This window comes from Durio zibethinus, chromosome 17 (genome assembly GCF_047325235.1).
Source record: "Durio zibethinus cultivar Kanyao isolate XHJ-2024 chromosome 17, ASM4732523v1, whole genome shotgun sequence".
NCBI lineage: Eukaryota > Viridiplantae > Streptophyta > Magnoliopsida > Malvales > Malvaceae > Durio > Durio zibethinus.
The window spans coordinates 23,514,269-23,538,304 of record NC_143178.1 but is presented as its reverse complement, the minus strand read 5'-3'; the positions used below and the strand labels follow the sequence as shown (position 1 = coordinate 23,538,304).

General features: G+C 32.6%; 3 protein-coding genes across 14 annotated transcripts; 2 read left to right on the top strand and 1 right to left on the bottom strand.

Annotated features, from left to right (window-relative positions):
- Window positions 1-5,836: 5,836 nt before the first annotated feature.
- On the top strand, window positions 5,837-12,853 carry LOC111284284 (uncharacterized). 10 transcript variants are annotated; one of them, XR_016329345.1, is made up of 13 exons: window positions 5,837-6,299; window positions 6,937-7,086; window positions 7,544-7,711; window positions 8,012-8,164; window positions 8,383-8,535; window positions 9,697-9,861; window positions 10,008-10,178; window positions 10,694-10,877; window positions 11,033-11,234; window positions 11,699-11,843; window positions 11,964-12,086; window positions 12,197-12,372; window positions 12,533-12,853. XR_016329345.1 is itself a non-coding variant. In XM_089746657.1 (12 exons), exons 1-12 carry the CDS (start codon window positions 6,116-6,118, stop codon window positions 12,292-12,294), a joined length of 1,896 nt encoding a protein of 631 aa, XP_089602783.1. In that variant the 5' UTR covers window positions 5,837-6,115; the 3' UTR covers window positions 12,295-12,853. The 10 variants fall into 10 exon arrangements, 3 of the variants coding, with proteins under 3 accessions (XP_089602783.1, XP_089602785.1, XP_089602786.1); XR_016329346.1 differs by having other exon boundaries at window positions 12,523-12,853; XR_016329343.1 differs by having other exon boundaries at window positions 12,197-12,431.
- Window positions 12,854-13,541: 688 nt separating this feature from the next.
- LOC111284308 (protein SPIRAL1-like 3) lies at window positions 13,542-16,239 on the bottom strand. Of its 2 annotated transcripts, XM_089746661.1 has the most exons (4): window positions 16,105-16,132; window positions 15,799-15,866; window positions 14,886-15,217; window positions 13,542-13,925 (listed from the first exon to the last, which is right to left on the bottom strand). In XM_089746661.1, the coding sequence occupies exons 3-4, from the start codon at window positions 15,162-15,164 to the stop codon at window positions 13,845-13,847; spliced, it is 360 nt and encodes a 119-aa protein (XP_089602787.1). In that variant the 5' UTR covers window positions 15,165-15,217; window positions 15,799-15,866; window positions 16,105-16,132; the 3' UTR covers window positions 13,542-13,844. The 2 variants fall into 2 exon arrangements, with proteins under 2 accessions (XP_089602787.1, XP_022728755.1); XM_022873020.2 differs by lacking the exon at window positions 15,799-15,866 and having other exon boundaries at window positions 16,105-16,239.
- A 132-nt stretch (window positions 16,240-16,371) lies between these two features.
- LOC149514136 (uncharacterized) lies at window positions 16,372-24,036 on the top strand. 2 transcript variants are annotated; one of them, XM_089746656.1, is made up of 6 exons: window positions 16,372-16,567; window positions 17,345-18,590; window positions 18,936-19,136; window positions 19,365-20,118; window positions 20,263-22,753; window positions 23,550-24,036. In XM_089746656.1, the coding sequence occupies exons 2-6, from the start codon at window positions 17,387-17,389 to the stop codon at window positions 23,577-23,579; spliced, it is 4,680 nt and encodes a 1,559-aa protein (XP_089602782.1). In that variant the 5' UTR covers window positions 16,372-16,567; window positions 17,345-17,386; the 3' UTR covers window positions 23,580-24,036. The 2 variants fall into 2 exon arrangements, with proteins under 2 accessions (XP_089602782.1, XP_089602781.1); XM_089746655.1 differs by lacking the exon at window positions 16,372-16,567 and having other exon boundaries at window positions 17,333-18,590.

The window sequence follows — 24,036 nt, the reverse complement described above, 5'->3', positions numbered from 1 at the left end:
GGTTGACTTAATTGTAGAATTGTCCATCCAGTTCAATGATAAATGATTTTGGAGTTTTAGTCTTATCTGTAGCTTTTTTATTGTAACATACACTTTTTTTAATGATTAAAGGAAGAAGAGATTTAAATATTATATTATATACATATAATTATGCATTAATTATTAAATCAAACATTTAAATGCACGATGCATCGTATTTTAATTTGAAAAATTAAATAATTTTTTTGTAAATTTTTGAATATTATGTGATGCCATTAGCGTAATAACTATCTATGCATTTTTAACCTTTTGCTGTAAAATAAAGGTAAGCCATTGCTTGATGTATATAGTTGCCCTTGTCTTGAGTTAATTGAGTTATTAAGTTCGAGTATTTCATTAATAAGATTTAAATTAAAATTTTGTTATTAGTAGAGTTGACATCGGATCGAATTCGAGATAAGTTTTATTCGCTCCAAACTTGATCATATTCAATTTTTTTTTATTTTTTCATACTTGAATCAATTTTGATTCTGATCCGATTTGATTTAAAATTAATAAAATATTATTTTTTTAAATATAAAATATTAATTTTTAAATATAAATGTTTAAAAATATCATTATATAAATATATATAAATAAAAATTTAAAAAATTAATTAAAAAATAATTTTTTATATAATATCGAGTCGAATCGGATCAGGTTTGCCTAAAACTCGATCTTGATCCGATCTTGATTGTTTCCTAACATTATCCGAATCGATCCGAAATTCGAATTAAAAAAAAAAAAACCTCATAGGATCGGGTTAGAATCCGTCGGAGACGAATTAGATTACCGACTCTAGTTATTAGTAATCTCTCGATAATTTATTAATTTAATATAAATTTTTTCTTAAACTTGCAATTTACTCAAATTCTGAAATAGAAAAACTGCATCTCACCCCTAGTCTTTTATACACCAAAAATAAGTTACCCTTTGTTTCTTGCCTTTGCTTCAACCTGTTAATGCACAAATTATGTCTGGTTTACCTGACTTGTAATCACTGCTGCATTTTCGTGATGTCCCTTTGTTTCTTCAAGGCTCCATTGTAGCAAAGTGGGAACCTGTCTCATCGATGACGTCGTTTTATGTTTGAACCTTGTGGTGTAATAGAAGTTTCTGTCATGATGTGATGACGTTGATGGAAGTTTCCCACTATGATGTCAAAATAACGTAAATCTATCAATCACCGAGATAATTTCCGTCCAAGGCACAATGATTTTAGCTTGAAATGGCTCATTTGAAATTAAAATTTTAGATGATTGTTTAATTAAAGATCTTAATTTTAATTTAATTTAATGTATATAATATTTTTAAATTTGTTTAAATAAAGATTAAATTATAACTATAGCTTATATGCGTTTTTAAGTATATTTTCCGTTAATATTTTTTATTAATATCATTAATTTTAACAAAATAAAAACATAAAAATTAAAAAGGTAGGAAGCAAAATTAAACACAACAATTAATTTTAAACAATCAAGCAAGAAAGGTCGTTAACAGTTGCAATTCACAATCAAAAGCAGTTGAAAAGCTAGAAATTTAGATAAATTTTTTGAATCTTTGAAGGGTAAAAAAATACATAGCAAATCAATTGTTCTGAAAAAATTTTTGGGTTAAATTTTTTTTTTATTAGATAATTAACAAAGTAAATTCATCAACAAAATTAACAATAAACAATTAGCCTCAAATGAGTAATTGATTTAATAAGAGGGTTTCAATACACAAAAGCAACTACAACAGCAAGATTCTAAAATTTATCAACTAAAGGTTTTTTTAGGTTTGATTCATTTTGAAAAATTTTCAACAAGGCTTTTTCTAGGTTTTATTCTTTTTTGAAAATTTTTTGGGTTTGAATTTTTTGAAAATTTTTCAGTAAGGCTTTTCAGCCTGATTTTTTCAAAATTTTTTTAATTTTTAAACAGAGTTAAAAAAAAAAAGAGGTACTGATCAATTGATGGCATATTGAACGACGAATGACGTTAGATTCTAGCAATAAAATTTCATGATTTTTGAATTCTTCATTTTTTTTTATCGTAGTTGAATTTTGATTTAGGGATTTAAAGAGATAATAACACGGAATAGGGGTTGAACCAAAAATTTTGATTTCAGTCACGAATAAGCTATACTGTTGATGAAAAACGAAAATCGACGTGGGTCATTAGCAACCAGATCGATAATGAAAAATACTAATTTCTAGGTGTTTGTTCTTCGGTTAAAAAGAACGTAGAGAAGGTAGGGTTTACTTAAAAAGAGAAGACGAAAAATATAGAATTTTTAGTTATTTTTACTATTCATTATATTATAAAATTGTGATTTACGTTTTTTTATGCACGTGTAAAGCTACAATAGTAATAATAGGCATTATTTGAATAAATTATAAAATATTATATCTTATATTAAATAAAATTAAAGTTAAAATCTCTAATTAAAAATTACACAAATGTTAAATTTTTAATTAAGCATTTAGCCGCTTATAATATAGTAAGAATGCTTCTGAGGCCTTGGAGGGAGTACTTTTCTTACCCTTTCCACTGGCTTGGAGCCGATGGGGCGGTTGGCATGGTAAATGCTGTAAAAGAAATTGTTGCAGTAAATATGATTGAGACATACTAATGGTAGATATTTGATTTAATTGGTAAATATCTTTTTTCTGTTATTAAAATTGTAAGTTTGAATTCTGTGAATAATTTTTTAATAAAATTATTTCGAATATAATTATAAATATTTACAATTATCTTAAAAAATTTATTCTAAAAAATAAGATTGAGATATGCTAATGGTAGATACCTATAATAAGTAGGATTGACAATTCAATTTGACCTTATCAGATTTCAGACTCGATTTAATTTTATAAGATTAATTTATTTTTAAATTGAATTTTGAGTTTGATTGGATCAGATATTATTAACAAAAAATAAGATTTGAGTTTTAAGTAAATTCGATCCCACTTGATATTATATTAAAAATTATTTTTAAAATTTTAATTTATATATAATTATATATTTATATTTAAAAATAATATTTTATATTTTAAAAAAAATATTTTATTAATTTTGAATTTAATTGAATACGATATATATTGTATTGGATCAAATCAGATAAAATTTAAATTTAAAATAATAAAAATTTTTTAAATTGAATCAAATTTAAATTTTATAGTTATAAAATAAAATCAAACTTAAAACGAGCAAAAACTCGCTCTATTGCCAACCTTAATAAATTAGCTTAATTGATAAGAATATTTTTTTATATAAAAATTTTGAGTTTAAATTTAATTAATAATTTTTTATTAAAATTATTTTAAATATATAATTTATAAATATTATTTTTTAATTATCGAATATGATATATTTATTTGAAAAAAAAAACGCTAATGACAGATGGCTGAAAACAAAAACCGGTTGTCCATAGGGGAACAGGCTACAAAGTTTTGTCTTTGACAGGGCCTAGTTCTGTTGCGTCTGACAATCTAATGCAGCTGGTTTGACTCACCAATTGAAAAAGGAAAATAAAAAAAAAAAAAAAAGTTTCGAAATTAGATTTCAACTGTTAAATTAAATGTTAAGCTTGGAATGGAATCTGCCATTGCCTGTCTTTCACATCAACTATAAATTCAACTTTCTAATATTAATCACTGGTCTGCCACTTAGCTCCGTTTCTTGTAGTGTAGTTTTTTTTGGGTTAAATAATGTCGAATTTTGATTTAATCTGATTTTATAAATTTTTTAAAAAAAATTTATTTTAGGGTTGTTTTTTAAATAAAATTAAGATTGAGTTTGAAATAAATTCAATTTGATTTGATATATATAAAATTTTTTTTATTATTTATTTAATTATATATATATTATACTAATAAAAATATTATATAATATTTTTATTTAAGATATTAATTTAACAAAAATATTATATTTATACATAATTAAATATAAATTATATTAAAAATAATATTATTTTATAAATATTATATTAAATTAAAATTATCAAATTAATTTATAAAAAAAACCTGCATAGCAGTTACACTTTTTTTTTTTATCATTCCTTAAAATGTGCTTAGTTCTTCTTATTTGTTCATTCTTAGCTTTTTCTTTTTTATTTGTTCCCCTTTTTTTCTTATATTTAGAAACATGCTTTGTGGTTTTTTTTTTTTTCCAACGAAAAATTAATTTATTATCAAAATTCATAATCAAAATTTAAAGTCAAGATTTTCGAAAACTTTTAAAGGTTTTAAAAAAAAACTTTTAAAAACTTTCGAAAATAAAATTTTGAAAGGTATTAAAGGTTTTTGACATTTATTTTAAAAAATTTTTAAAAATTTATTATAAAAAATTTTGAATTGTATTTAAATATTTTAACATGAAATTTTATGAAATTAAATATAAAATTAAATTAAAAAATAAAAAAATAAATGATTTACTTTTGATTTTATATTTTTTTAATTTTAAATGAATGAAAATTTTTTTTAATTTGATTTGATTGAAGCTTAAAATTAATTGAAAAAAAAAGACAAGAGATAAAATGCGAGAGAAAAGGATATGAAATATTTGAGTTTTTGATAAATTTGTGTCTCGAATATGAAGTGTATTAAATAAAAAATAAAATATTTAAAATAAAAAAATGTATTAAGTAATTGTTAGATGCAAATAAAAACTATTTTTTATATATATAAATCCAATGAATTCACCATCCAAACTTTCAACAAACCCTACTCTAACCAGCCCAAAAAAACAGTTCGTCTAGAATTACATTAAAGCTACATGTTGCTTTGGCTCTTTCTTTGGTCAGACAGCCTTTCCACAAAAAATCTTTTGCTGTCTGAGAAGAAAATTTTATTTTCCAGACAGTTTAGGCGCATCAAAATGTTGCAGTGTTCCATCACTTTCAGCCGCCTATTTATTACAATTTGTTCCTAAACCACCTTAGAAAATCTGACAAATCAAATGCCCCTTTCTTTTTTTTTTATTTTAATTAAAATTCAAAATAAATAAATTTTTTAATTTTTTAAATCAAAATAAAATATATTATATTTGATAATTTAAAATAATTGATTATAAATTATGCATTCAAAATAATTTCAATAAGTAACAATAACAATAACAAAACTTAAATTTAAAATTTCTTTATAAAAAAAAATAAACATAATCAATTAAATCAATCACTTATTGATACATTTTTTTTTTTAATTTTTTATTTATGCTTTCAACTTTTTCAATTAGATATGAATTATTTGTGTATTTATATATTATAAAATATTAAAATTTATATATTTATTTATATTTTATTTTAAAATAATGTATTATAATTTATATTGATATAAAAATATAAAAAATATATTTTTATTTTATTAATTATATATATAATTATTATTTACATTTTAAATCATATTATTTTTATATTTTTATATTATATTTATATTATATCATTATATTATATTTTACAATTTTAAATCAATTTCAAATCTCAAGCAAACTACAATGAGAGATATACCTACAAAAATATTTTTTGAGTTTTTTGTGGTTATCTCTTTAGATATTTTATAATAAATAAATAGTTTGAGAGAAACTTTTTTTCAAGTTTTATGTTATGAATATATTTTTTAATTAATAAAAAAATTATTTCATCTATCATTTTTGTTATTAATTTCACCAAAGGCCCAAAAGCCAGATGATGGGCCCATGCAAGGTTGTTAAGATCAAGGCCTCTTTCTTTTAGCCACGTGTCAAACACAACCTGAGACACTTTCATGGTCCTACATAGAATGACATTTGTCGACAAGGCCTGTTTCTAGTTTCCATGTAAAGCCCATCAGATTCCTCCCTCTCTCTACAGTTCTAAAATTTCTAATCCCTCTTTTCAAGTAAATCCCATTTTGCTAAAAATTTTCTAAAAAATTTAGGAATCAGACAATTTTCTTTTTAATATAATTTTTTATATTTCATTTTATTTCTTTGCATGAACTCCAAATTTACTCAAAGTCTCGAATCCCCAAACCAAAAATTAAAAAAATAAATCTTACCCTCTCTTTTTCTTCAAAGATTGTAACTTTCCTTCACTTTCCCACTGAAAATTTTTTCATTTTTCCCAGAAAAAGAGAAGAAAAATGAGGTGGGAAAAGGTTCAGCTTTACCAACAAGAAGTTGGAGGTGTGGGAGGAGCATGTCCAGGGCCAGGCAAAAGATGGGGACATACATCTAACTCCATTAAAGGAGGCGGATTTCTCTATGTTTTTGGTGGTTATGGCAAAGATAACTGTCAAACCAATCAAGTTCATGTCTTTGACACTGGTGGGTCTCTCTTTTTAAAATCTGGGTTTCTTTTCTTTTCTATTTTTATCTCTTGTTTCATCTTTACGTGAAATTTTGAGGTTTACAATGTGACTTTTGCTTGGCATTTGAGATACAATTTGGATTTTGAATGCGTTAATATATATATATATATATATATTCTTATTTTATTTTTTGGGTGGAAATGTTTTTGAAGTTATTTTTAGGGTTTTTATTGGGTTTATTGTGTTACAATTTTTCTTCTTTTGAGGGTTGTTGGTCTAGCATTAATGCTTTGTTAAGTGCTTGATTTAGCATTTATTGTTGGTATTAATGATTCTATGTCTCTGCTACTCAAAGGTTGTTGGGTAGCTTTTTGCCTATGCATACTTGTGGTTATTTCTGGACCAGCACAAACATTTTATTGCTTCCATTTTGTTTTGTTTTAGAAAACTTATATGATTTTATTGTTGTTCACATGCTTTTGGAACCATTTGCCCCATATAACAGGTTATTCCTTGTTTATCTATTCTAGCTAATTTCTTGTATCTATCTTTTCCTACTCGAATTGTTTTGAATACTATTTATTATGATCTTATGAGTTCATGTGGAGGTTCTTTAATCACCCTCTTGTATTTCCTACATCGCAAATTTGCAGCTAAGCAGACATGGAGCCAACCGGTAATGAAAGGCACACCGCCAACTCCAAGAGACAGCCATAGTTGTACTACTGTTGGTGACAATCTATTTGTTTTTGGTGGTACTGATGGGATGAACCCTCTCAAGGATCTACATATATTAGACACTGGTGACTTATTCCCTGCCTTTTGTTTTCATTGATTCACCTTTCATAAACCGTTTTTGGAATTATCTTTTATTTTTTCAATTCTATGCCAAATATCATTTCACCTGCATGGGTGAAAAAAGAATCAATTGTATGAAATAATTATTATTTTACTGTTATATAATTAAAAATGAAAATTTATATTTTTGAAGTGGGGGAGAAATGGTGAAAGACGTAAGGGCAATTACTAGATGGCTGTTGAAGCAATAGGAGGAAGTTATAATTTATTTTTCTTTTATGTTTCTTTTAACTATGAAGTTGCCATTATCCTTTGTCTTATAGTTTTTGCGTGGAAATGAAATTAGGTGGTTTGTGGTTTATTTTGGAATATTTCTGCCAAAAATCATCCCTGAAAACCATCAGAGGACTCCTTTAATTAATATTAAAGAATACATAAATTCATTGCATGTTTATGTTGCAGCCACGCATACATGGATTTGTCCAAGTGTAAGAGGTGAAGGGCCAGAGCCACGTGAGGGTCACAGTGCAGCTCTTGTTGGTAAACGGCTCTTCATATTTGGTGGTTGCGGAAAATCTTCTGATAACAATGATGAAATATATTACAATGATCTGTATATTTTAAATACAGGTAAACATCTTGACAATGGTTTGTTACTTATTGCTTTGATTAAGTTTGGTTTGATTAATTGATCTCAATTTCTAATTTGACCATAGAGGGGTAGAAAAGGAGAGGAGAATCTCTAGAAAAATGTATGCATTCTTAGGAATTCTTTGTGTTCATCTAAGAAGCCGAACTTAGTTGTGTTTTATATCTCTTTTGCTTTGAAAATGTCTTGAAGAGCTTAGGCTGAAGGACGTGTTATTCTGACTTCTTCTTCTTTTTTTGGGTTTTATATTTGTTCTTGATTTTTCCCCTTTCTGCTTGTAGAGACCTTTGTCTGGAAACATGCAGCAACATCAGGAAACCCACCATCTGCCCGTGACAGCCATACTTGCTCATCTTGGAAGAATAAAATTATTGTGATTGGTGGCGAAGATGGGCATGATTACTATTTGTCTGATGTCCATATCCTTGATGCAGGTTTCATCATTCTTCTTTTTTTTGTTTTTGAAATGAATTCCATACATTTATGTGTTCTTCTATGTATGCGTGTATGTCTTTGGTTGTTTTAGTTACATAGGATATCTAACTTTTTATATATTTTATATGTAAGGAACAGTTCATAGCTTGACAATATATGAATCTAAGTTTATGTGCTGCTTTTAATATTTTTCTTGGAATTTTCTTATTTTTTCTAGATACTCTTGCATGGAAAGAGTTGAATACCTCGGGTCAGATGTTGCCACCTCGTGCTGGCCACTCCACTGTTGCTTTTGGCAAGAACCTATTTGTTTTTGGGGGATTTACAGATGCTCAAAATCTTTATGACGATCTCTACATGCTTGATGTTGGTATGCATTACGTAATTGCTGATCATGTTGTCATCTTCGATCAAACTTTTTTTTTCTTGACATCGTCATAGTGTAGTCTTTGTTTGTGAATCTAAGTTTAAAGTTGTGGGACTAGCATTAACAGGCTTATTGCGCTCTAAGATGGAAGCTTCTTTGACTTACTGTTTACCAAATTTCATCTAAACCCCAATTTAGAATTTGTACCTATGTTCTTGACTACCTTAACAGGGTGGACATTGGGTCATAGAAAGTTGTTTCTTTACATACCTAGAAGTCTTGAAAAAAAAAAAAAAAAACTTAAAAGGGTGTGCTTGGATGAGGGATTTTGAAATTTCAAAGAATTTTGGAATGCTAGCATTTTGAAATGTATCATTCAAAATAATAGAATTTTTAATTATAATGTTTGGATAATTATTTTTTAAAAAGGAATTTTAAATATTGGAGTTTGATGAGATAAAAAAATAATTATAATAGATAAATAATGATATTAGAGATAGAAAGAGCAAAATACTAAAAAAATATATGTAATATGGGTCTCATTAGATTTGTAAAAATGTGTATATATTACTAACAATATGAAAAATTAAAAAAAAAAAAAATTTATAATGAGTTTTTGTAGTTAAAATTAAAAAGAAAGCAAAAGTTGCATAAAAAAAGAAAACATAGTAAATGTTGACTTCTTACTATAAAACAAAGAAATTTCACAAATTCCACCTCTTTGGGTGGAATTTGAAAGGAGAATTTGAGTCCTCCAAAATTCCTCTTTCAAATTCCTTGACAATTTCAATTTTTATTTTGTCAAACAAGGTATTTTTATTTTAGAATTTTAAAAATCTCTCTGCAAATGAAATCCCTCCTTAAAATCTCTCATCCAAACGCACCCTAATAGTCAAGTTCTTAGTGTAAGTTCAGTTTCCTTATTTTCTTTTTTTTGTATGAGAATCAATAGACTGATTATATGTTTTCTTATATAACTGTGTGTGTTTCATATAGTTCTGCAATTGACAATGCACAATGCTTGGAAGTGAATCATGGTTTACTAGTTATTTTAATCTGTATTTATTTTTCTTTCCCTGTAGCCTGAAAGGGTTGATAGCTGATGAAATAATATTACAAGTGTGGTTAGTTGTTCATATTTTATGCTTCCCTCCATTGGTGCAGATATGGGCATGTGGACCAGGGTGATAACTATAGGTGATGGCCCGTCTGCTAGATTTTCTGTTGCAGGGGATTGTTTGGATCCCCTGAAGAGTGGTGTTCTTGTGTTCATTGGTGGCTGCAATAAGACTCTTGAAGCACTGGGTGACATGTATTACTTGTACACAGGTTCAATCTAGATATTCCATTTGCCTTGAATTAGAAAAACATTACCTGCTTGGCTGCTTTTTATGTGTGATTTGGTCTCTGAAACTCTGTAAATCTTTTAGTCAACCTTCTGCTGAGTTTATAATAGTGATTAATTTGACTCCCAGGACTTGTACGGGATGAAAGGAAGCTAGAGAAATTATCCCTGCGAAAGCAGTTGAAGCTAAAGTGTCAGGAGAAAAATCTTAGTAATCTTTTACATGATAAAGCTCTTGTTGGAATTGAAGTCAGCAATGATATGCAGCAACCCGTTCCTTTATCTAGCTATGCTCAACCAAGTAAGAACTGTTTTGCTCACTTTCTTATTGATTCTCTTATTTCATGCCCCTCTATGTAACTCTTTCAAGTTATGTTCTTTAAGGTCCTCTTAACATCTGTCATTTTCAATTTCTTAGTCTTATTTATGTCACTAAGCCCTCAACATTCCCCTTCTAACACAGACACAAAAAAATTAATGTTGTGAACTACGAATTTGCTTCTTGGCCAAAAAAAAAAAAAAAAAAGAGAACTACGAATGTGCTTTTTTGTGATTGGTTATTGCATCTTGCTTGATTTTCCTCCCTAATGATAGAGAAGGTGAAAAGACTTTCAGTGCTTGTTACTTCTGTTTTGTGCTATACTATGCATCGGTGGTGAAATGTTATTGGAGACCTAATCTAAACTATAGTCTCAATTTAACAATTTATTAGTTTTTAAGTGAGTAAACAGCTAAAAGAATGTTTCCACATTATTATGATCTAACTTTTGAAAAGTGTTATCATCTGTGCTCTTGTACTACTGTCAAATTCTGCAGGAAGAGAGAATTTTCCATTAAACCAAATCCTACTTCAAGGAAAGAAGACATTTCAAGCTAAGGTTACTGAGAGCTTTCCAAATGGATATTCCATTGAGACTGTTATAGAAGGGAAGCCTCTTCGAGGAATACTTTTTGCAAACAAGCCGAGCTCTGTCCATGTAGCTAATTATAATCCCAGCAGGTAAGAAATTCTTGCTGCATCCTTTCTTTAATCAGCATTGGTCATGGTAGCAGCATTTTTTTGAGATAATTCTGGTTTGTCTACAAGCATCAGTTGCTGTATAAATTACTTCTGAGATACTTTTGGTTTGTCTTAATATTATGTACTCATTTCAGAAAAAGGACTTCTGTTGAAGTTAGGGATACTGCATCAAATGGTGATTGCAATAGTAAATCAAGATCTTCAAGAAGTATGAGCCAGGATTGTGGAGATCATAAACAAGCTGATGTTCGGGAGAAGGATTCTTCATTGCATGAGACAGAAGCTCCCGCTCCAAGTTCAAGGAATCTGGCACCTTCTGGTCTTTCAACCGATAAGGTTCATACCTTCTTCCTTTCTGTTTGGTCAACTAAAACTTGCACAAGAAACATAATTTGGCTTCCCTTTAACCAGCCAACATCCTAGAATTTCTGTCAAATTTTGGATGACTATTATGCAATTTACAACCATCAAGTTGCTACTTGTCATTCCAGTTTGGCTACTGAAGTCTGGAACTATTGAATTCATTGTTCATGCTTGTGCTTATCACTTTTTCTCCTGTTTCCATTGGCTCTTCTTTCTTGCATTCACTCACAACTGACATTGCTAAAGCAGTTAGGCTTTTCAATAATCAATGTACTATATTTAGTTTCTCTAAGGGCTTCAAGATGTTACACATTTATAGCCATTCATCATGTGATTTGTTAGTCAGTCGGATGGTCTCCCAGCAAACACCAAATGAGTTGTTGATTGCATATGTTAAGTATGATATGACAAGTTTGTTTTGTTTGGGTGTTTGGCAGGACCCCGTAAAACAAGAACCATCTGTAGCTCCTTTGAATTTAAACAATGATAAGACATGTGATGCACCAAACTCTGGCCGTGAAACTCTGAAAGGGATTGGATCCACGAGGGCTGGTTACTCTGTGAGCTTATCTCCAAAGCAAGGTATGAATAAATGTAGGAATCATTTAATTTACAGCCAATTGTAATTGCTTCTGGATATGCAGAATGCAAAAATCACTTTCCTTTTTCTTTTCATTGCATTGCATCTGTAATTCTTTGCAGCTAAGAGCAGCTGGCTTTTAAGTTCTTGTATTTTAATCAAAGCTTTAAGACTGGATCATTTAAGGCTTGCTAAGTTTATGGTATCGAGTGACTTTTCTCTATTGACATGCCCAAATTATGCGAGTAAGAGTTTGCAGAAGCAAAACAAATTTTTCTCTCAAGATACATGTTTTAACTTAATATAATAGTAGTTTTATCGAAACTCATTTGACTTTGTTATTACATATTTTAAGGTAGTTCATCTTCTGATGAACACAAATTCTTCTGGCAGATGAGAGGAGACCAAACACCTTGGAACTTAACAATCCCGAAAAATCATTATGACCGGTGAACAATCTTTAACTCCATGGGTGATGACTACTCGAACATAACAAAATGTGCAAGCCATGTGTATATTTGTTACTTCAAGGTGGTTACAGGCTATAGATTCATGACTGATGTATACTGAATCTGCTTTCCTACTAACTGGTGATCAGCCACCCACTATCACTCTTCTTTTTGCTAACAACTGATATCCATTTATCTGAGCTCTTATCTTGAAATTAATGATTGACTTTAGCTGAATGCAGTAGTTTTGTTTAGCACTGGTGATATCATGATTAATTATCTGCTTCGGTTTGAGCTGGTTCCATCAATGAGGAAAAGTAATGATGCAGTTAGTTTCAGCAGAATGCATCACACCAATGATTCTGTTTGCATTAGTTGTGAAGAAACCTTGTTCTTTTTTCGACATACGATGTGGAGGATGTTGATTCTATCAGAGAACTAACGTAGTTTCGGGTCGAATTATTTTGATGTATGTAAACGTTTTATTTCTACCTTTTTCTCTCAAACGATGTTGGAAATGGTCAGTTCTCATTTTATGGTAATCCAAATGGTTTTCCCTTTCATTTTAGTGTAACAAAGTTGAGCAGACAGAAACATGCGTTTTTTCAGGGCATTTGGCATCCATTGACAAACAGAACCCAGCTTCCTGAAGTTGGGGATGGTTGATGGAACCGGATACTGATGTTTTCTCATCATTTCCTACTTAGTTGCTACTTTTTTTATAGCATGATGCATGGCATGGATGACTAAATAGGATGGCAAAGAGAAATGGCAACAGTCTTTGCTTGTTACCCTTATTGTCAAGGTGTTTTTTTTTTTTTTTTTTTTAGATTAATCTTTTTTAGGCAAAATACATTCTAAGTTAATTTCTTAAATGTCTTACAATTTGCGGTTTAAAAAGTTTTTTTTTTCTTAAAATTAGAAGTTTGAAGAAATAACAGACTAGAGGGGCAGAAAATAATTATAAACTCAAGATAATTATTATTTTTTTGGTTTTTACTGCCTATTTAAAACAAAAACATTTATGAGCTTTTATTGCATGCCTTCAATTTTGAACACTTATTTTCAAAAATAAAATCTTAACAAAATGATATTTAATAATACAAAAATATTTTCATAAAAAAAAGCCTTAATAAATGCTTTTACAGCATATGTTAGAAAAATTTTTATTTTTATTTAGATTAATTCCAAAATAAAAGGAGATAACCACCATATTCCTCCAGATCTTTTCATCACTTTCATGTCCTCCTGTATCCATCAAAAGCCCCAAACTTGAGCTTAAGATAGCATGCCCAAGTTTTAATTTCTCATTAAAATTTAAGAATTAGATAATCTCCATGGTACCAGAGGAAGCAAAGTAACAAACAATTACTACAACATAAAATAGTTGCATTATATATATAAAACATGTAATGGAAGGATTAGATAAATTCTGGTCAAACTGACAGTACGCAGCTGATTAGTTTAGGAAGATGATTAATGGGGGAGAGAACCAAACATAATGACTCCAGTGAACCTGCCCAGCAGTATTACATTGCGCTACAACTGAAAGCCTCACTTCCCGTTGCCACCAAAGAGGTAATCCAGGGATGAGTTGCCGCCCGGTGCTGCATGAACCTTTGTTGTAGGCCGATCCTGTTTGGAGAAACTTATCATAGTGTTTAGTGTGGCCACTTGAAAGGCAAAAGATATATTGCAACTCAGGGTAGGGGTATGGGGTGAGAATAAGAAGCACTCAAACATGTCAAAACGTGAAGGATGAATGTTAATTGAATACATGCATGAAGGTACATTCAAATGATTGTACCAGCAAATTTATCTCCTATAATTCACATGATACTGATATACATGCAAAGGTTTCACTTGATCATCAGACAGCTACTGAGCTATGGCTTATGTTCTATTACAAGATTAGCAGCCCCCTAAATTGCAGACAAAGAAAGGAAAGTTGATGTAAAGTTGTCAATTCCCTAAACCAAGCTGCAGAAGTTAGCAATAAAGAGAGGTTAACCTCCCAACAAGAGAATGATTCAAAACTCTGAGAAGGAAAAGGAAATGCTCTCACAAAATCCCAACATATTATTTCCTAATCCAAATCAAAGATCATCTACAAGCTTCAGCAAAATTAACAACATTTATGTTAGGATTATAATTATATACATGGTAGACAATAGTTGCCGACAAAACAAATCATTAATGACAAAGTTTTTCATCAATGCTTCTATGTCACAGCTTTACAGGTTGCTTACAACATTTGTCATTGATAAAAAATTGTCAAGAGACGAACTCTAAAAGATCTAAGAATCTCTGGCAGGGATAAAAAGAACTTAGGAGGCCTCTAACTTCCACTGTTCATGATGCAGACAAGACAGGTTAAATTTATGTCACTTTTTTTCTTTTCCAATTTTAAATCAGAGATAGACAATCATAACAAATTAGCATCATTTATGATGGTGAGTAGATATTAAAGATCATGAAACTTAAGCTTAAAAGTTAATCATCAATTCATTTCAGAGTATGGTGTAGATCAATTTCATACATTTGATCTAACATTGCTAAACTACCATTTAAAGAATACTGTGGCTAGGGTTCTACCGTAAGAAAGTTTCCACAATTCTGGCCATCAGCACGGAAATAGTTGTTTGCATTGTTCCCTGGAACGCCTGCAGGAATCTCCTTATCAACACCTGCAGGTGGTGATGCGGTAGTGGGCTTTTGTGGTGTTTCCTTAGCAACCTCATTCTGTTTCTGAGGAACTTCACTGCTGGTGCCAGTGCTAGTGCCGTTTGTGGTGATGGGTTTCGGACCTTCTCCACTCCCAAACAGGTAACCCAAAGAGCTCTGTCCCCCACCGCTGCTAACTCCACGACCCATGATCTCTAGCTTGAACTTCTACGCAAGTAACTTGTAAAGGAATTCAAATATTCCTGTAAATAATAAAAATATTATAGTTATAAACTCCAAAAGTAAGCATTAATATGTAAAATTTCTCAACTTAATTCCACTATCAAAATTGGAGCAATATTACAGAAACTGAAGAAAAAAAAAACGTTTTCTGAAATGAACCAAACAAAACTATAGATTAAGTAAAACCCCACATTTAACTAGAGCTGATAATTTTAGATGTTACACGTTGATATAATACGAAAATAATATGAAAAAAATAGAAAACTAACATGATTTAAAATTTTAGCAAAAACTATATACAACTTCGGCAAAAAAAAAAAAACAAATGTATTTTATGTTTAGCATGTTGATATAAATTGTGATATGAAAATTTTCGTATTTTACCCGTGTTAAACACGAAATAAACATAAATACACAAATTATCAGCTTTCCGCCTAATGCAGTAAGATTCCCCCATTTCACGTTGTGAAACCCGGAAAAACATGCAATTTAGTAAAGAAAAAATATTTTTTTGAACAATCAAGACATAGGTATAGATCATATGAAGATTAAGCAAAAAACCAAAGCCAATCCAAAGCAAGATGGCGAAATATAATCTCACATTGTGCTGGCTTCAGTTTGATGTGAAACTAACAAGAAAATCATCAACAAAAGATGTAAGCCAGACAGCTGCAATTGCATAAATGGAATTTCAAAAACATTATGATTAAGAGAAAATCCACATGCATAACATTTATCATACAATACCCAAAAAAACAAAGAAACAAAATTCAAGCGACCAACTTAATATTTTTACCCAATGTTAGCAGAAACAAGAAAACAGAGTAAAGAAAATTGGGATTTTCTCAGGAAACAAACAGAAAGAAATGATAACAGATTTGGGTTTTTTTAAAGTTAGCTTTCTCACCTTGTTTGTTTGGGTGTTCCTCGGATCAGATCTGAACCTCTTAAGCCAACGTTGAAAGAGATAAAAGAGGGGCTTCAAACTTTAAATTACAGGTGGGGCCCCATGTATGTCGGAATTTTTTCTTTTTTCTTTTCTATTTTTATTTATTTATTGCATTTAGCATTTATTTATGGCTTAATATTCTAATTATTAAAATATACTTTTATTTTAATTATTAAAATATAAACTTAGATTATAAAAAAAAATAAAATTAGAAACTTTTTCTTCATTTTTACGCAGAGACAAACCTCAGAAGAAGAGTGGAGCAGAAAAAATAAAAAAACAAAAGCTTTGATTAGGGTTTGTGAACCTAAAAAAAAAAGCCTTTCATTTCTCGACAAACATGCTTTAAATTCCTAAATATTCCAAATTCTAGGGTTTCTTTGTTTTTCTTCCTCTCAATTTCGTCTCCCACTTTCAACTGGTAAGCCACCGTTGCTATGATTAATTAATTAATTAATTATTTATTAGTGTTTTCAACTTAGTTACTTCGATGCAGTTTTTTTTTTTTTTTTTAATTATGTAGTCGTTTTACCTGCTTAATTATTGGTATTTTTGTTTTTTGCTGTTTGGTTGCTGAGAAAGTTGATGGAAATAATGGGAAATACAAAGTTTGAAGTTAGCTTTGTGGAGTTGTCTTATGGTTTTGAATTGAATTCAACATTGATTTTCAATTTGACAACGTGGCATTTGAAGCTTTTTTATTTTTACTGTTTGTTTGACAGTATTGAAGGCATTTGAATTATGTAAGTTAAATTTTTTTTTTTTAATAAAGGACGCAACTTTGAGTTTTGAGTGGAATGATGGTTCGGTTTATATTTTACTTAATAGTTTGGAGATCTTGAAACTGAAAATCAAAAGGATATGCTTGTGAATTTCTTTTTCCATTTTTTTTCTTGTTGGTTCTGGTGAAACACATTTGATTTGGACTGTTTAATCCTTCACTTGATCCGAACAACGCGTTAAGGGAATTCTGAAGTGCAATTCATTGCTTTATAGTGTTATGCTGCTTCAATTTTGGGTTCCTATTCTTTTGTCTGCTTAGAACTGGCTTTTGCTGAGTTATCAGCTTTATATTTTTATACGTTTTCTGATTTGAATGCGATTTATGGTGATTTAGAGGTTTGAGTGGAAGGCTATACCTGTGCTACCTGCTTTTTGTGTTTGGTTTAATTAATTCAATTGTGAAATGTATACTCAGGGGAATCATAATCCTCAGCCAGCGCAGGGTCCTCAAAAACCCATGTCATCTCCATATCAACAGCGCCCGCCTGGTCCACCCCCTCCTCTACCTCAATTCCAGCAAGGCACTTCTGGCTTTACATCGTATCAGCATGGTCATGCTGCACCTCATCAAATTCCACCTGGTGGGTTGTCAAATTCGGGTCAATCTTATCTACACCCACCAGTGCATGTTCATGCAGGTGCTTCATTGCCACAAATGTATCCAATTGCTCAACAGACCTCACAACATCATTCACATTTAGGGACCCAGAATGCCCATAACATGCCGCAACCGGTGCTTCCTCCTCCTATTAGTGCATTTCACCCAGAGGTTTCACAGGCCCAGCCACCTTTTAGAGCATTACCTCCACCACCACCTCCTCCTCCTCCTCAATCACAAAGGCAAACGTTTTATAGAGCTCCATTGAATCCACCACCTCAGCAGCCAGGACTTCAGCATATCTCATCACATCCACCCCTCCCTTCAACAAGTTTCTTCACTTCAGCTCCACTGGGAAGGTTCGTACACTCTACAGGTGGAGACTATCATGTGCTGTCTACCACTCCCCTTCCACCACGACCCCCACCCTCTCCTGCACCGCCTATTCTACCATCTCCTCCACCTCCTACCTCTACTGCTTTTTCATCTTCTAAGCCTGTCCAAAATTCTTCCAACTTGCCCTGTAATTTGAACTCAGATGGCTCTAAGTTTAGTGCTTCAGGTTCTGTGGATGAAGTTGCGGCTCCAAATCAGGTCAAACATAATTTAATTGCAGATAATGGCTCTCTGAATATAGGAGGGGGAAATAGCTGCGACATAGGTTCTGTGGTTGAAGATAAGTGTTCATTACAAGAAGGTTTGACAGTGGATCTTTCTTCCACTCCTCCTAAGCCAACAGATGAAAATGTTATTGAAAGGATTGAAGCTTTATGCCAGGGCATTGCTCAGAATGGTCCTGATTATGAGGTCATGGTTTGTAAAAATGAATCTGGCAAGCCAGAGTATGCATTTTTGTATGGTGGTGAGTCAGGAAGTGAGGCTGCAATAGCACATGACTTTTTCCAGTGGATGAAAAAGAAAACTATTTTAGCATGTAAATTAGATGAACAACAAGGGGGTTCTTCTTTGAGGCCATCAGAAAATAAATCTTCAGAGCAACCCTGCCATTTGATGATTGCAGCTGCATCTCGTTTGCCTGATGATTCTGACATGGAGATGGAAGGTTGGCATTTTTTACTATGATTATGCTTCCTAATGTTCATAATCTTTTTTATTTCTGCTTCCTAATGTTTAGAATCTTTTAAGTTAATGTAAAAAGATTGTCCCTTGTGTGTGTTGTTATGAGCTCCAAAAGAGACCGAACTGATCTTGTTGGGATAGACTTCCTTGGAACTTATTAACGGTCATTTTAAACTCAACAGATCAGAAGTTATATTCTATTAGGGATATCTAAAAATTTTATGTTATGAACTGTTTTCTTAAGTCTATTATCTGATTATCTGTTTACAGTTGCATTCTGATTTTTTTTTTTTATATTTAATTTTCTTTTCTGGTGGGTGATTTCAAGATGATATCACCCAAATTGATGATGACCAAGGAATGAATCACTCGCTCAAAGGCCTGAACAGTCAGTGTGATATCAGTGACAACATGCTTCATGTAGAAGGGCAGTTACATCCACTGCAAATATCAACAGAAAGCAATGCATACAAGGACATTTTATTTGAAAAAGTATCAGCTGCTGGCAGTTCAAGATTGGGTGAAAAAGGTCAATTTAATATCTAGTAATCATATTAAGCCCTTTTGGTTATCCTGTTTCTTTCTTTATATAAATTGGTCAGATATAAATACATACTGGCTGATGGCTCCAGAATATGGTTATTAACTAATTTTGTAATATTCCTGAATATTTGTTGACATGTCTTTATCTCTTGTAATTTGCTCGTATCTGTTGTATGTTTAGCGAGTTTCAGAGTTTTTTCCTTCTTAAATTCAGGTCCAGAATGTATAACCAATGCTGACCAAACGACATTTGGGGCATCTGTTTCTCAAGCTAACTTAGTCAAGTTAGCTGTACCTACCGAACAGGCTCTAGGCACTAGTTTGGAGAACTCAAATGCTTCTGATCAACTTGCCAAAGGTGGCAGTCCATTCAGACTTCTACAAGGCTATGCTTCTGATGACAACTCAGCAAAAGATGTTGAGACTGGCATTGAAAATACAAATGTTTCATTTGGTGCTAAGTTGGGTGGAGATGCCGGGTCTAGTTTGGAGAATCCTAGCAGTTCCAGCCAGATTGGAAAGGGGTTTGGACCACTCTCTTTATCAAGCATGCCATGTGCCGTTGTGAGTTCAGAAGTGGTTGAAGACACTATCACAACCTCTATAATAAATGGGAATGAACATGCTGGTAATAAGCATGTACATCAAGTATATGCAAATCATGCTGCTTCTGGGGAGGTTCTCCATAAGGAAAATGTAATCGTTGGTGCTAGTGTTGACAGTGTTAAGTTTAGCAAGGAACATAGGCAAGAGGAAGAAAATGTGACTCTTGGTTCTCAACATAAAGTAGATAAGTTTGGGCGATTGGTCAGGAATGGTGCAAGTGATAGTGACTCTGATGATTTACACTACACTGGGAGGCGTAGAAGGGGAAGAACTCGAAGCAGAAGTCGGAGCCATTCACCTCCAGATAGAAGGAAAAGGAGAAGCCCATGGAGAAGAAGGGAGAAACGAAGCCTATCTCGCAGGTTTTCATTTCTTATTTTTTATCTGTTGATTTATGGCTTGGGGTTTTTGTTTTTTTTGTTTATTGTTTTTTTTTTATCTTCCTTACATGGCAATTCTTGTTTATGACCTGTGATAAGTTTTAAATTTCTTTTGTGTTGTTTTAGCTGGTCTCCAAGAAACCGGAGAAGCAGGAGCAGGTCTCCTAAAAATCGGAGAAGCAGGAGCAGGTCTCCTAGAAATTGGAGAAGCAGGAGCAGGTCTCCCAGAAATCGAAGAAGCAGGAGTAGGTCTCCCAATTTTCGGCGTGCAGATGAGTTCAGTGGTGAGAATAAGAGACGAGTGAAGGGACAGATGCCATTCTGTTTTGACTTCCGTCGTGGCAGGTGCTACCGTGGAGTGTCTTGTCGTTATCTGCACCATGATTCTGGCAATAGTGATGAATCAAGGCGGCAAAGGAGCAAACAGTATCTGGAGTTTCCTCATAGTTCTAGGACTAATGTTCATGACCAGAAAAAGCGGATCTCTGAGAAAGTAGATGATCATGAGCATGGTGAAGTGAGGGGCCCAGAAGTGAAACCGTATGGTGATTTTGTCACTTCAAGAGATAGGAATACTAATCAGAAAAGAGATTATTCTATTGGTGGAGGTGTTCATAATCAAGATGGTCAATCAACTGAGTATTGCATGGTTAAATCTGTGAAATCTAGAGACATTCCGACCTCTGCATCTGAAGCGCACTTGGTAGAAAACAAACAGGAAGGGCCTAATCTCGTCTCTAATGAGAATTGTCAAGAAGCAGCGGCAGAATCTCACCATCCATCAAATGTTGATGCCTCATCAGTAGGCGATATTGATGTACTGAAGTCATGTGGTAATGCTTCTCAGAAAATACTTACTTCTTTCAAAAAGTCTGTTGACCAGAAATCTCTATCCAGTCCTTTAAATCCAGTGTGTCAAAATGCTGATTGCCTGCCTCAACAATCAGATAACTCATCTCTATCTGATTCTTCTCTGCATAAAGCATCTACATCCTCACCAAATAGTCTTCGAGCGAGCAATGCTCATCCAAATACAGCGGAGCTTCATAACCATCCTTCTCATATAGCCTCCCCTTCTCTCCCACACTCACACGGTATAGATAATCCATATATGAAACAGCAGCAGACTGCTTCTTCTATGTTTCAATCTTCTTCGGAAAGCTTTCCTTCTTACATGTTACCCAACCAACAGTCTTACTTTTCTCTACAGCCACATTCCTCTTTGACTTCCTTGCCTCCACCGCCACCTTTGCCATCACTTGATTCAACTGTAACACCTGGTGTTTCTTCACATTTTTGGCATAGTGATTTGCCTCTGAGGAATGATTTTGGTTCCCAGATTATGCCAAGACCTTATCCAACTGAATTGCCTGCACATTCCAAGTCTGATGGGTTTCACCAGAGAGCTTATCTTCCAATTCAGGAAGCAAATCGCCCTTTCTTGCATGTTTCTTTGCCTGTGTGTAACCTGCCTATGCAACAATTTGGAGCTCCAAGTATGTCAGGAGATGATGGTTTAGCACAACCTCCAGTGCAGAATGTTATTGCTTCAAATTCCTTTGCTCAGGGCAACACTCACCCTCATACTATGCCCTTTTCACAACAGTTGCTGGGAAACAAAATGATACCATTTCCCAGTGAGAGTTTGCCACCAGGTGGACTTTCTAACTCATCTTCATATATTCATCCTTATTCACAGCAGCAACAACCACCAGACAGTTCACACTGCCCTGTGGTTGACCGTATTTATAATCTTCATGGGAAGATGAATTCGTCATTAAAAGACCCACCGACATCCCAGCATGTAGATATTGGAGGATCAACTAGTTCAACTTTTCCTAATCCATATGCATCTATTCTTGACCAGCCAATAAATTCCAAATACAGTTCTGATATTATGCATGAAAAAGATACAACCTACAATAAAACACCTTTGATTTTGACTCATCCTCCAGTTGATGGGAGAGTTATTGGTTCGCAACAGGCAACTTCCTCATCCATTTCTGCCAGGGACATTGGGCAGAATTTTCCTAGATCAGGTGGTGACCAATATGATCCGCTCTTTGATAGCATTGAGCCATCTACAAGGTTATCCAGAAATTTTGATTATATTCAAAAGTTGGAAGTGACAGGTGACTCTGACATCTTATTGGTACTTAGTGGTTCCAACAAACCATTGGATGTAGAGGAAAACAATAAGAGGAAAGATGCTGGAGCCGTTGCTTCTGCAGCATCTGCAGATAATGAGGAATTTGGTGAGACTGCCGATGCTGAAGTTGGTGCTGTTGAGAATGGAAGCCCAAGTAATCCAGTTGAAGTTAACATGGCTGCTGGTGAGATTGAGATTGATCAGAAAAAGTCTCCAGGGAAGAGCAAGAAGAGCAAAGATTCCAGATCAATGAAGCTTTTCAGGGTTGCCCTTGCAGATTTTGTAAAGGAGGTTTTGAAGCCATCATGGCAACAGGGTAATATGAGCAAGGAGGCTTTTAAGACTATTGTCAAGAAGACTGTTGATAAAGTATCAGGAGCTATGAAGAGCCACCAGATACCCAAATCTCGTGCGAAGATTGATCAATACATTGAGTCATCTCGGCTGAAATTGACAAAACTTGTGATGGTAAATTCTCATTTGGTGCTTTTTTTTCTTGCGGAAATTAACATAGCACGGGGTCATTTTACATAATGTAGGTCTGCAATCAGTGCACACTGAAATTTGTTTGGGTGCATTTTGATATTTGATTTATTTATTTTGGTTGGATTATTTTGCTCTGAGAAACTGTGCTTAGAATCAACTAGAGGCTACCTTATGGCACACATATGTTGCAGTAGACAAGACATAATAATTTTCTGTGAGTACAGTGCCTATTATTGGTGACCAACCTCTTTCCATTAGGCTTCATTCTTGATACTTTCAATGACTTCTCACATTCAATCATGACTGAATTTGGACAGCATAATTCTAGAGTCCAACTGGTTTGTACTTGAGGAAAGGTATGTCCTTAGTATAGGCTGAAAGTGAAGCCTAAGCCCTACAGTAGGTATGGAGCTATTTCTAGCATGCAAGCCACCTAAAAAATCCACTTCTCTCTGGACCAAAAAATAATATAAAAGGAAAAAGTTAAAAGCCCAATGAATCAATACCTTTATTTTCCAGCCATGTCTAATGACTGGTTCTGAGGGGATGCAGTGCATTTGGTTCAGCCATCTATAAAAGTTTAGCCATTTTAGTTACATTAAATTCTTTACTAATCTGTTGGAGAAGTTAAGTTTTGATTTTTTCTTTCGTAAAGTTCCATAGAGCTTAAACCATTGGCTGAAATGTTGATCTGTGCACATCCTTGCATTTTACATGACGTGAGGATGATGCCTTAAATTTTCAATTTCGTAAATTATTTCCCCATCATGTTTTGCAGGGTTATGTCGATAAGTATGTCAAAGTGTAAGATGGTGTCTATTTTGATCCCAGGCATTTTCGCTGGTAAAAATTTTGATTAGACACTCAAGTTTCTTTCCTGCCCTTGAGGTTGAGGACCATATTCCTGTGCCATTGAAGCTTTGAAAAGCACCAATTCTTTTCATTGCAGTGTTTTGAGAAAGGGTGAGAAATCATGAGTTGTTCATGGTAGAAAGCTGGTTTGTATAGTTTGTAATGTTAGCATAAAGGAAAAGTTAAGGTTATGAAAAGGTGATCAAGACGAGATTGTTGATCTGTTCCAGCAAAATTCTAAGATTCTGAAATGTGTATGTAATCTTCACATGAATATGATGTATTTCTTTCTTTTGGTAAAAAATAGTGAAGTTTGTGTTCCAAAAAAAAGTTAAATTTCTATAATATTTTGTTTGTATATTATTCCTCACAATTATGCATTTTTTTGATTAATTCAAGCGTTAGCAAAGGCA

Bases quoted from the DNA above. Each gene is read 5' to 3' on its own strand.
- LOC111284284 (XM_089746657.1), top strand. From the start codon at position 6,116: ATGAGGTGGGAAAAGGTTCAGCTTTACCAACAAGAAGTTGGAGGTGTG. The intron at 9,862-10,007 runs GTTCAATCTAGA...TTTGACTCCCAG, and splicing joins CATGTATTACTTGTACACAG to GACTTGTACGGGATGAAAGG. The intron at 10,179-10,693 runs GTAAGAACTGTT...CAAATTCTGCAG, and splicing joins ATCTAGCTATGCTCAACCAA to GAAGAGAGAATTTTCCATTA.
- LOC111284308 (XM_022873020.2), bottom strand. From the start codon at position 15,164: ATGGGTCGTGGAGTTAGCAGCGGTGGGGGACAGAGCTCTTTGGGTTAC. The intron at 13,926-14,885 runs GTAGAACCCTAG...TTCTCCAAACAG, and splicing joins ATTGTGGAAACTTTCTTACG to GATCGGCCTACAACAAAGGT.
- LOC149514136 (XM_089746655.1), top strand. From the start codon at position 17,333: ATGTATACTCAGGGGAATCATAATCCTCAGCCAGCGCAGGGTCCTCAA. The intron at 18,591-18,935 runs GTTGGCATTTTT...GGTGATTTCAAG, and splicing joins TTCTGACATGGAGATGGAAG to ATGATATCACCCAAATTGAT. The intron at 19,137-19,364 runs GTCAATTTAATA...TCTTAAATTCAG, and splicing joins TTCAAGATTGGGTGAAAAAG to GTCCAGAATGTATAACCAAT.